Source organism: Erpetoichthys calabaricus, chromosome 3 (genome assembly GCF_900747795.2).
Source record: "Erpetoichthys calabaricus chromosome 3, fErpCal1.3, whole genome shotgun sequence".
Lineage (NCBI taxonomy): Eukaryota > Metazoa > Chordata > Cladistia > Polypteriformes > Polypteridae > Erpetoichthys > Erpetoichthys calabaricus.
Window position 1 is genome coordinate 173,299,651 of NC_041396.2, and position 12,581 is coordinate 173,312,231.

The 12,581-nt window shown below is 36.1% G+C and overlaps 1 protein-coding gene across 1 annotated transcript in view; it reads right to left on the reverse strand.

The window, feature by feature from the left end:
• The window catches only part of rngtt (RNA guanylyltransferase and 5'-phosphatase), a 947,965-nt gene that overhangs the window by 243,280 nt on the left and 692,104 nt on the right, over nt 1-12,581 (reverse strand). Inside the window, 1 exon segment of the mRNA XM_028797536.2 lies at nt 12,229-12,329. Coding sequence (XP_028653369.1) covers nt 12,229-12,329 — 101 coding nt within the window.

Sequence of the window (12,581 nt, forward strand, 5' to 3'; positions counted from 1 at the left end):
GATGAAAAAAAGGAAATTTCAGAATATGAAAAATGGGCCTTCTTCGGGTAACAACTAATAGGTTACAACCTACATATATTCTACAGCAATTTAAGTAAATTAAGTCTTGTAAGTTAAAGCAAACACTTTTCCCAGGTGTCCTAACTTCTGTTGATTACATAAAAAACCCTCTGTCTGTCTTAAAGCAGAACTGGAACACACTGTGTTACTTATTCACACTGTACACCTTAGAAGGTTGTAAATTCCAGTGATAATAGCAAGAAAATGGCAAATAACAATTTAAATGAGACAGAGCATTATTACCCTTTGAAGTAGAGGCCTTTCATTTACAGAAACTGGAAGAAACTCTGACAGGAAGAGATCTGGCACACCCAAAGTCACAAACCAACCTGAAGACAAGTTTCTGAGTGTCTCCGGATTGCATGATAGGTGCCTCTCAGAACAATAGCTTCAAGCATAGCTTAATAGTCCTTGAAAAAAGCAAGTGTCCGTTTCTACTGTGAAAAGGAGACTTTGTACTGCAGGTTTGACAGGGCAAGTGGCAGTAAGAAAGCCATCCCTTAAAGAACAAAATAGGGCCTTGAAATACCGTCTGCGGAATACTGCAGACTGGAAGAAAGTTTTACGGACCAATGAGTCAAAATTTGAAATCTTTGGTTCATCACACAGTGAGTCTATACACTGTTGAGTTGGTGAAAAAATGGTTCCTCGGTTTGTGACACCAAGTGTCAGACATGGAGGAAGAAGTGTGATTGTCTGGGTTTAATTTTTGCTGGAGGCAGAGTTGGTGACTTTCACAGAGTGACTAGCATTCTGAATCTAAACGGTTACCACAGTTTGGCTATTATATCAGGAAAACGTGGCTTCTTTGATTAATCAAAAAAAATTTTGTACACTTAATGATTCCTTGATTTATTTGCCATTGTTTATTTGTTCAATGCCAGCACAATATTGTCCAAGTAGTACCTCAGAGAGTGTAGTAACACAGTCTGTTCCAACTCTGCTTTAAGACAAGCAGAGGGTTTTTAAGTAATCAACAGAAGTTGAGACACTTGCGTTAACTTGCAAGGCTTAATTTACTTTAGTTGCTGCAGAAGATCTGTAGTTTGAAACCTATTAGTTGTTCCCTGAGAAAGGCCCATTTTTTATCTGCCAGTGTATGTGTGTTTATGGATTAATGGAAGCACAGAAGTGTATATTTTGAGGCAGGTACCCAATGAAAACAGATGTCAGCTGAGTACTTTGTGGAATGATTGCAATGATTACCAGTAGTGGCTCTAGGAAATCATTATTAATTCATCTAAAATTCAACATGATACAGTCTTCATTCAGGATGCAAAAAGCAATACCTACAGTATCATTAAAGTCAGTCAAACAGTAACAGTACTATGGTTCAAAGTAAGAGAACCAAAGTCATTTTGTACAGAAGTATAACTTCTTCGCAGACTTGGTAGAGAATTTGTTAGCCTAAATGAAAATGTAAACAAGTTTGAAAAAGATACAGGAGGATGTCAAATGCACAGAAAGATGCAGATAGAGAAGGAAAAACTGTAAAAACTACAATTACTAAAAACTAGGTAAAATCATTTTAAAATTCTGATCAGCATGCTGGAGTTGAAGTAAAGAAGAACTTATAATTTACATAAAAACATACAATTTCAAAGAATTCGTAGAGTATATGCTTGAAACTTGATTTTGGATTGATTGCAGTTCTTTTTTATGAAAAAACCAAGATGTCTCTTTTCAAATCTTTAACATACTTAAGCTGAAGGCAAATCAAGGTAGATTGCAATACCAGCTTCAACACAATAGAAAGACTTGCATGAATGCTGCTTGATGAGACTCTAAACACATCTCTAAACTTTCTTCACATGCTGCTTAATTATTTGCTCACCGAGACAAGTTGGATACTTGCATTCTGTATTCTAAAGCTGATTTCCAATAAAGGCAGGGAATTCACAAAAATCTTAGGTAATTCAGTAACACAATGAGTTATGATGGTGCAATTTTCTACTACCACAGTTTAGAATAAAATCTGAATTTTCTAATCATTCTTTTAATTGATGTACAGTAAGATATTAATTATAATGCTAACTTGTATATCAAATTATAATAAAAGGAAAGCGGAGTGGGGCAGATTGTTACATTACTGCCATTTAGAGGCACTATTTTTATCTCAGCAAAGGAGTGTCTCCTGCATGGATTTTCCAAGTCCTGCAAGTCTTACTCATATAATCATTTAGCCTCTGAATCTTTCGTGAGCCTGTATTTTTATTCCAGTCAGCGATAAAAGGACTGGCATGTCCAGCAAAGGTTTGTGAAGCAAATGGTAATGTTCTTTGTGAATCTGAATTAGGCAGGCACTTAATCACAAACTGATTGACAGAATTAACACAAATAGCCTAAATGTTCCTAAAAAGGCAAAAAGTGTTAAATTCCAAACCATAAACCAATTCACAGATGCATTTTCTTTTCCGACTCAGTGCACAGTTTTTGGACACTCTGACCAGGTGTTTATTCTGTTTATGTAAATGGAAAAGAAGGATGGACTGTTGTCAAAAGATTATAATACTTACTACATACATATTTATATTTCCTTAACAGAAAGGCTGGAAAAAAATTGACAAACATGATAACTTTTGCTTTTAAATTAACCACTTACTACTGGGCTCTTTTTTTATCCAAATCTTTAATAAATACTATATTTATTGTGATTTGTCATGATGTTAAGATGACTGCTCTGTTTTTTTTTGGCATTCCAGTTTAGGTCAAACTGCTCCCTATGTAAAACAACTTGATGATGTTGAATATTTTTGATGAATGGCTATTGGTGTGAATGAAAAAGTAGTATTTATGTATTTATTATCTATCATAGTGCTCAACAGACAAAATCTGCCTTAAAAAAATTGATCTAGCTAAAGCCATCCATTCATTCATTAAACCTGTAGAACAATCCATCAGTTTGCATAAGGTATGCCCCATCAGTCTTAAACATTTACATTAGGGATGAAAACTCATTTCTTAAGTCTACCATACTCAAGTTATAGCTACTCATTTTCATTAGTCATTTAAAAAAATAAAAGTTTGGAAATCATAATGAACACTTACTTCCCCTCCTATATTCTGCTTCTCTTCCATGTATCATAGTTTGACATCAGATATAATGGGAACCTTAGCATTTAATAACAGCAGGATTTGATCTGCCTTTATTATACTTTTCAACATGCCTAACATGGGAAGGGCAGTCATTTGTCTTAGGTCATCAGGATTTCTACTTCCTACGTTATAGCTGTCTGCTGGCCACCTGAGGTTTATTTATTTATTTATTTTTAAATTATTTTCTCCAGGAATGCTGTCGACTGGAACAGAGGTTTTTCTTTTCTTTCCTCATTCATCAAATGGCCAACTATAATGTTAATGTCCTTCAGTATATATTGTCACACATGTGTGCATAGGAGGCAGTCTAAGGGCTTAACTGGGAGTAACATGCACAGCCAGGGGTTGATGAACAGTACTAATGCCTTTTCTCTCTCTTCCACAGAACACCAGAAGGAAAACCTACCTAAGACTCCATCTACTTCCGCTGCTACAACATGCCCCCCTGCAGACCTCACTTTCGCCTGAGATCCCACCCCTTCCTGTACTTCACCTATAAAACCCAAGCCTTCCCTCTCCTAGTCAGGCCTATCTTGACCACTCTGCACATTGTTGGTGGTGCTTATAATATACAGGGTGGACACCCCAAATCTTCATAATTGTTTTCTGCTTTGTTTTGTTCACTATTATATATATGTATATATACATATACATATATACACACACACTATACATATAGTAAGATATGTTGTATAGTTTGTAACCTATTGTTAAAACATCATAGTCATAGGCTTCCACAGTAAATTTTGTGGGATGGGGATGTGGATTTTCTGTGAACCACAAAATTAAGGAACAGTCACAGAGGCCAATAAAACTAAAAAGAAAAATAGTTAAACAGTTTATATGGTTATTATTAATAGCAATGTTAGAAACTAACCCCAGATGGCATCTAACTTCTAATTTCAGTTAGTAAGATCCTTATTTCAATAAATAGATAAAGTCTAACATTGTGAGGTTCAATAGTGAACACTATAATATGCATGGCCAGATCTACCAACAGGGTGAGTTGTGTGTGTACCCTGTGGCCCTACTCGAAAGGAGCCTTAGCATACATATGTGAAAGAAAAAATACCTAATAACAGGAAAAGTCCACACTTTCACTGACAGTCCAGACACAAACATTAGCTATCGAATGCACACCTCTGCTCCACTTGATTCTCATGATCATAAACCTATCTAACATATCCATAACTAAAAAGTGTTTAAAAGAAAAACATGAATCTTAGTTGGTTGGTATGAGTGGGGTAAGATCAGAGTACGTGTCTCATAGAGTACTGTTATGAGATCATACATTTGATGTTTTATAATGCCCATATGGATGGTTATTCAAAACAGGAGCCCAGAGGGGCAGTGAAAGAAAAGTTAATAAATAAATAAATAAATAAATAAATAAATAAATAAATAAATAAATAAATAAATAAATAAATAAGATAGATAGATAGATAGATAGATAGATAGATAGATAGATAGATAGATAGATAGATAGATAGATAGATAGATAGATAGATAAAAAAGACCAGGTCATGCTGAAAACTATACCAGGAATTTAGAAAAGTAAATACAATAATCATTTGAATAGATACTTTGAGCAAGCCACAAATAATACAGTTGAGACTAATGAGAATGACCTTACAGACAGTTAAGAGAATGTTAGTATCACCACCTCTAGCGGCATTAGCATTAATGTGCAGTCCAGTCCTGCAGAGTCTCCAACATTGACATGAACAACCAACAATGTGGCAGACAATGAGGCAGCTGCAGCAGATAAAATGCACGAAACAAAGACAAACCCAAAGCAAGGACCCCTCTCTGGTCTTTACTTTATTTGTCCCCAAAGCACTCAGTTACATACCACCTTTTTACCACAAAGAGGCTTAAGCCTTTTAAAAATGTTTAATGTTTGTTAACTGCAACATCAAAACAAAAGTTGAATTTCAGCAGATGTGATGTTGCATTCATCGGTTTGTTACATTCATTGCAATACATGAAAAAATAAAAAAGAAAGGTGATGTTGGTCTGATATAAAGTTTTGGATATTTTCTACTTTAATTACTGCACCTGATTTATTTTTTTAATATGTGATGTTCAAAATTTGTAAGTATACGTGTGTGCCTGGTGGGGGTATTTTCAATGGAGATGGTGACTTTGAAGTATTAATTCTGCCTTGATATAACAGTTAAGTCCCTGTTGCTTAGACAAATTCAGTAGGCACTTATTTAGTCCAAACTTACAGTTAGGTCCATAGATATTTAGACAGTGACACAATTTTCATATTTTTGCCTCTGTACACCACCACAATGGATTTGAAATTAAGTAAGATGTGACTGAATTGTACAATTTCAGCTTTAATTTATCGGATGAGCTATTTAGGAATGAGAGCTATTTTTCTGCATAGCCCTCCCATTTCCAGGGGGTTCAATTGTTAACCACTTAAATTAAATTAAAGCTGAAAGTCTACACTCAATCACATAATGATTGCTTTATTTCAAATCCATTGTGGCAGCATATAGAGCCAAAATGATGAAAATTGTGGAATGGGAATGTACTCTGATATAAATAAACAATTATACCACTAAATCAATGGCTGTAACATGTACCAAAATAAAATAAGGTAAATTTAAAAGAACAGTTACTTACTGACTTAAACACTGAACTGAGTTTGGGTGGTGTGGGAGATGGCTGGCAGTTCAACCCGACTGGGATGCCCCTGGAATGGAAGGATAAGGGAAGGCCGCTACTTGTCGACACTATCTCCCCCAAAACACTAGATGGCAGTTTCCCTGAAGTGTAGTGGTGCCCCGGATTCCCACAAGGCATCCTGAGACTTGGAGTTCGGATTCTCAGCCCTGTTGGTTGCCGTGGCTGCCGCCAGGGGGAGCTCTCAAAAGACTTAGGGAGTCCCGCTTTCCCTATAGCCTGAAAGTACTAGTGGATCAAGAAGGTGGAAGCCCTGAAGTACTTCCGGGCTGATTAAAAGCACTTGAATTCTCCAGCTGACCCGGAAGTGCTGGCAAGTCATGTGGGACAAAGAACAGAAGCACTTCCGGGGGAGGAACTATATAAAGGACTGCTGAAAACCCATCAGGTGAGTCAGAGTCTGGTGGAGGTGGACAAAGCTTGCTGGAAAGTGTGGAGGACAAAGAGAATTGTATTGTGTTGATCATTTCATTGTTTATTGGTGGCCGTGGTGCTTGAGGGCACTGTTAATAAGAGGAAAAGCAATTAAACATTTCTTATTGCTTTTACTTTGTGTCCTGAGCATCTGTCTGTTGGGGTTAAAGGGGCAACAGTGAGCCCTAGCGTCTTACAGTGGTTAAAGGAGGAGAGGGTGGAGTGGCAGTTACACTCTTCTTGTCAACTTTGTTTTTAAACGTTTTTCATTTAATAATGGGGCAAAAATAATAGTGAAAAATCAAAGGCAAAAAAACTTTTAAACAGCCAAAGCACAAAACATTGCCCTAAGAACTGACTGTCTACAGCATGCTCTTAATCTTTTATGGACAGGCAGGCAATTTGAACTGTTATGCCTGCTGCTTAAATTTTTTGGCTATGGATCCAGAATAGGGGGTTTCAATGTGAACATTGAACAGACTAACGTTTGGATAGAGTGATTTCAAGTAGTGATGGATTGGTGGACAGTTAAGTAGTAAAAGCCAGCAATGCAAAATAAAAGTTGGAAACACAATATAATTAACAATATTGCCACAGTAATTCCAGTCCAAGTCCATTAATGCAAAGACAGCAAAACTGAAAAAAATGATCATTGCTGTTAATATGTGGAAGTTGTCGGAGTTGCTGTTTAGTGAATCTCCATACACAGCAGTAAACTGAATTGAATTATCCAATTAGGGGTCAAGGAGGACTAGTGTCTATCCTAGCAGAATAGTGACAAAATGGGAACTAAGCCAGTCCAGTCCGTCATAGAGTGCACACTCACATCTGCACTCACTCGAACTAGGCCAATTTACAGTCACAAAAATAAACCCTATATAAACATGCTATAAAGGGTGTACAATTACAATACAATTCTAAGATTTCAAAATCAATATACGTACGTTTCAATATCAATACGTTTATTCAAGAATATAACCGAAGAAAAAGAAATTGGGTTATGGTACGACGCTGACATGACCGCTTGGGTGGTGCAGCAGTAAGAACTGCTGACTCATAATCAAGAGGTCGCAGGTTTGAATCTGCCTGCTTCTCAGAATTACCGTTTTGAGTAGTGAACTGCTCTTATTGTTACTATTATACAATAAAAACATACATTTGATTTGAGTCTGTAACAGCCGGTGTAAATGTATGGTACTTGTGAAGGTTAGCTTTTTTTTTTTTTTTTTTTAAATTAAGTTTTATTCTCTCAGTCACGTTCACGCTCCCCCCGATCTGACACTACGATGAGAGTTCTACATCAGAGAAACAGAACAGAAGTCCTCCCTGCAAGAAATGTCCAGTCACGAACAAGAACAACGCAGCTACACCAGGTGTATAGGCGAAAGATGGCACCATTTGGCTGCAGCAACAGGTTGGGTGTCATCCTGCCAGTGAATCTGCCCTACACATGTCCTTCAACGAAACAGCAGGGCCTACAGAGCTCACCAAGGTGTTGTGCAAAGTTACGTGTGCAATTATGTTTTTTGATGGTCTTCATATGAAAAACATTTATGTTTAATACATGCTTTAATGCATTTTATCATGAAAATGATATCAAGTATTTACCTTAGAATTCTAAATGTTCAGAGAGCTGTAATATCATGAAGTTAATGTATTCTGTGTGGTGATCGCTGCCTGTGCCTCCTCTCAGTGCAAGAGGAAGTCAGTTTAAGAAGCACGTAGTGATTAACATGGATCGGGGAACACTTAACATCAAGCCTTTAATGTGCTATATTACTTATGACGGGGTTTGAGAAAATCCAGTAAATGAAACATTGATTTTAAGATGAAGATTATGTTGTTCTACTTTAATGACAAAATAAATTACGAGAATAAAGTTGACATGTTGACTTTAGTGGAAACATCAAGAATAAAGTCGACATGTTGACTTTAATCTCAACATAAGTGTTGAGATTAAAGTGGAAATGTCAAGAATAAAGTCGGCTTAATGACTTTATTCTCGACATACACTTTTTTTTCTTCACTGTGTCTGTATTTTTTTTTTCTCTTTGGCCCTAATACGCTTCCGTATGAAATACTCCCTTCATACGGCACAGTTTTGTTTACAGCAGATATCGTTGCAATTTTTAAATATTTTTTACTAAGTAAGTTTTAATTTACAATTTTTATTAGAGATTTTATATTACTCTGCCTGTTATTTTTTATCAAGCTGTTATTTTATGGATTTCAGCATATTTCCCATTGCTGCAAAATGGAATACTTCACTGTGGATTTCATTTCATTTGTTCATATATAAGGTATGTTGTTCCAAAAGTATACATGCCACTGTTGATACTGTTGATAAAAACTAAGAATAAAAATACTCATCAATGACATTTTTCTCTGTGACAAAAATGAAAAAAAAAAAAAATAAATAAATAAAAATGTGCCTTTAATGATGAAAACTATGACGAATGCTTTAAAAATCATTGTTGACTAAAACTAAACAAAACAAAAATGTTACAAACACAGAACTGGACATTGAGTGATACAAAGCTCTTTGCACATCACTATTACAAATGACAAGGTACGCCAACAAATAACGAGCATGAACGCAGTGGTGCAATTTTAAAAACTTGTATGCACGCTTATAATTGGATAACACTAGTTTGGGCGTCATCAGGCAATCATCACGTCAGAATCCTGCTGCACTCCGATCCGCTAGAAAAAGCCAACACACAGGCACACACAGGATTTTGTTATTGCCAATTTTATCCCTTTACGAGTTACTTAAGAAAGAGATTCGTGCATCAGTGTAATAAGATGTGCTCAGCAGCCTCGGCTGTAAGTTGTAACTGTCACGCATTTCCTAAAACAGATGAAATGACAGGATGGATTAATTGCTATTAATACAGTGTCCTACATAGTCCTGATAAAGGAATGGAAGCTTCACATTCGTTCTTTGATTGTAATGAGCACATCTACACATGTTTATCCACACATCAATCCATTCTGTAACTGGTGGACACAGTTCATGATTGCGGGTGAAACCACTTCGCACGTAGCAACTTAAATATACCTGCACATTGGCAGTGACAACAACAGCTGCAGAAATTAAAGACTGAGGCAAGTTTCAAACGAAGTGTCTATTAGGCTTGTCTACATCATCGATTAAATGAGCTGCTCTATTTGTTAATACGTGCTAACATAAAATGTATTTAGGATTTCAGGGCTTCAAGTGCGTCTTCCAATTAATACGATATATGTACATGTCTTCTTCTTCTTCTTCCAGCTGCTCCTGCTAGGGGTTGCCACAGCAGATCATCTTCTTCCATATCTTTCTGTTCTCTGAATCTTGTTCTGTTACACCCATCACCTGCATGTTCTCTCTCACCACATCCATAAACATTCTCTTAGGCCTTCCTCTTTTCCTCTTCCCTGGCAGCTCTATCCTTAGCATCCTTCTCCCAATATACTCAGAATCTCTCCTCTGTCAGTGTTGTCAGGATATGTTTATGCTCCCCAAAGCACTGTAATACGATTAAGTTGGGTTTGACAAGAGGATGGATGCGTAATATTGATTAGCATTTTAAAAAGTACACTCTTAACTAAGCCACTGATTACTATGTTGAGGAGCTTTGCAAAAGTACCCCACTTTACTGTATGAGTTGGCTGGTGCAAAAGAGGACATGAACACATATCTTTCTTATGACTTGGGCCCACTTTATGTTTTGTCATGGGAATATGAGCATCAATGCAGGTACAGCACTGGTGAGTGACTTTAAGTGAAAACATAACCTGTTCCAAGTATACAGCAACTGGATGAATTAGCCCTGTAAGCAATTCAGGGCACAGCAATGGGAGATGAGCTGTAAAGTGTGAAAACAAATACTCTTCAGCTTTAAGAGATTATTATAGAATGGCTGAAAATTGTGAACAGGAGTAAAAAACCCCAAACAGGGAGCTTAGTACACAAAGAACAGCTTGAGAGGATACAAGCTTCAGGACGCCGTTATGTTAGCTGGCTGAGAAAGACAGAAAAGTAAACCAAAAACACAATGTTCTGCACAGTCTAAGGTGACTAGAATTTCTGTATTTCCCCACACAGTCCTATATTGATAGATCTGAATAATTAGATGCCCAGTGACTGTGAAACTCACTGGCTAGGATTTGCGTCATTCTAATATCGACACATTTGTTGGTTAAATAATTTGCTTTAGTGACCTCTAAGAAAGATGACTTCAAATGAAATACACAAACCACAGGCAGTAAGACTAGTCCTGCACTTTATATTTCAGACTCTGGGGTTGCAAAAAAAAAAAAAAAAAAGAAATGACAGCAAACCTTCCTCACTTCTCTTTATTTATTAACTTCAAAGATTTAGTATAATTTTCTGAAAATGTATTCAATTGTACAAAGTAATGATTACTATTTAAGTCATTTCATTGCTAAAACCAATTATTTAATAATGCTTCAACTAAAAAATAAATGGAGAAAGACTTAAAAATCACATTATTTATAAGCAGAATAGTCTGAACGCACAGCAAGCACATCCAGCTAAGATGCCAAATTGTACCATTGGCTTTGAGTGTAAGAAAATGAAAGACATGCCAGCTGCCTAAATACTTCCAAGAATAGGTCTTGATTTACTCCATCACAGTCCAACACAAATCCAGCAAAGTTTGGTCTTTAATATCATATCAAACAATGACAGCAAAGAAATTATAGAAATGCATCATGCCACAATTCAAACAGTTTTTGATGTCACTCTGGAAAGTGATACAAAACCACTTTTTGCCTCACTAAACTTCACAAAGGTCCATGTACTCCAAATGGAGAAAGTTCAGGACTGTATCTAATCTGTCAGAAATGACTGGACTGCCAAACTCTCTCCAAGATTTTGTCCAGAATTAGATGAGTTGATAGTACATACAGCACAGTAAAATAATCTATTTGATGCACAACAGCAGAATGCCTATCTTGCTATTCTGGTTGAAAAGGACAAGTTAAGTGACAAGTCCACTATAAAGTGTTCACAATAAAAATATACTAAGTTGAAATTTATCAACAAAAAACAAATCAAAAATCAGCAAACTGATATGCACAGCCATGCTAGACCTGCTCAACCCCTAATTAGCAAGAACAGCTAGAAGGAGACACTTATGCATTAATAAGGAAGGTTAAAGTGTTAAAAAAAGGTATTGTGTCTCATTAAGCTGCCTTGGTTTTGAGATGATTTTGGTGCTTTCATTAGTGGTGAAAGCTCGGCTGTGTATAATGAACAGCTGCTTAACTATGGGATGTCATTATAATAGGCTAAACAGGACACTTAGTTGCTAATCAGATGCTAAGTCATATAACCATGAAGGATGGACTGACAATGCAGGTCAGCACAGCTTAAAATACAACATCAGTTCAACAAAACCTTACCAGCCCCTCAAGACATAGGCATAATCAGAAGACCATAGATTTTAATATCTTCCCACTGACCAGCTGTAATCCCACAGGCTCGGCCAAAGGAAGGTGTTTTCAGACAACAAAGATTCATTTTTTGAAGCAAGATTTCAGGCCACTGTGAAGTTATAATCTGATTTAGTAGCAACTAAACAACAATTTTTAATGCAGTGGAATAAAAAGGAACACAAATTCAGCAGCTTGTAGGATTTGCATAGGTTTGCATAAATTAACGTCAAAGGAACACTTGAGCATTATCTTAAAACACTACCTTAATTCAATGACAAAAAAGTAAAGATAAAAAAATGCACTTTTCCAATACATACTTTAAACCATTTACTGACCTATATTACAATGAATCACTTTATTGATGTACTATCTTCAGAAAACATTAGGACTTTTCATTTTTAGATGGAAAAAGTAAAATAAAGCCAATCAATCTAGTGCTGTCTGCCCTCACTTTTATAAATAAGGAAAAAGCAATGAGAAAAAATTATGCTTTTAAATCACTTCAGGTCTACTTACCCTTCCCCTCCTACTTTTGCTATTTTAAGCCGGAAGTCAACAGAGTTATGACTTGGTGGTTTCCACTTCAATATTTCATCACATCTTCCAGGCTTATATTTCTAGCAACAAAATAAACAAACAAATAAGCAGCTGCCATTTCAGATTCAATATTTGAATTTTCTTGATAAGCACTGAAATGATAAGAGATATTATGCATCTAAGTAAATTATAAAGAAATGTTCATGAACCTATTTGGATTTCATTAATCAGTATTTACACAATGTACAATGAAACAATTTTATTTTTCCCCATGGCTTCACAGAATTGAGTGTAATAATCAAATATGAAAGCAGAAGCTCTACCTAAAATAT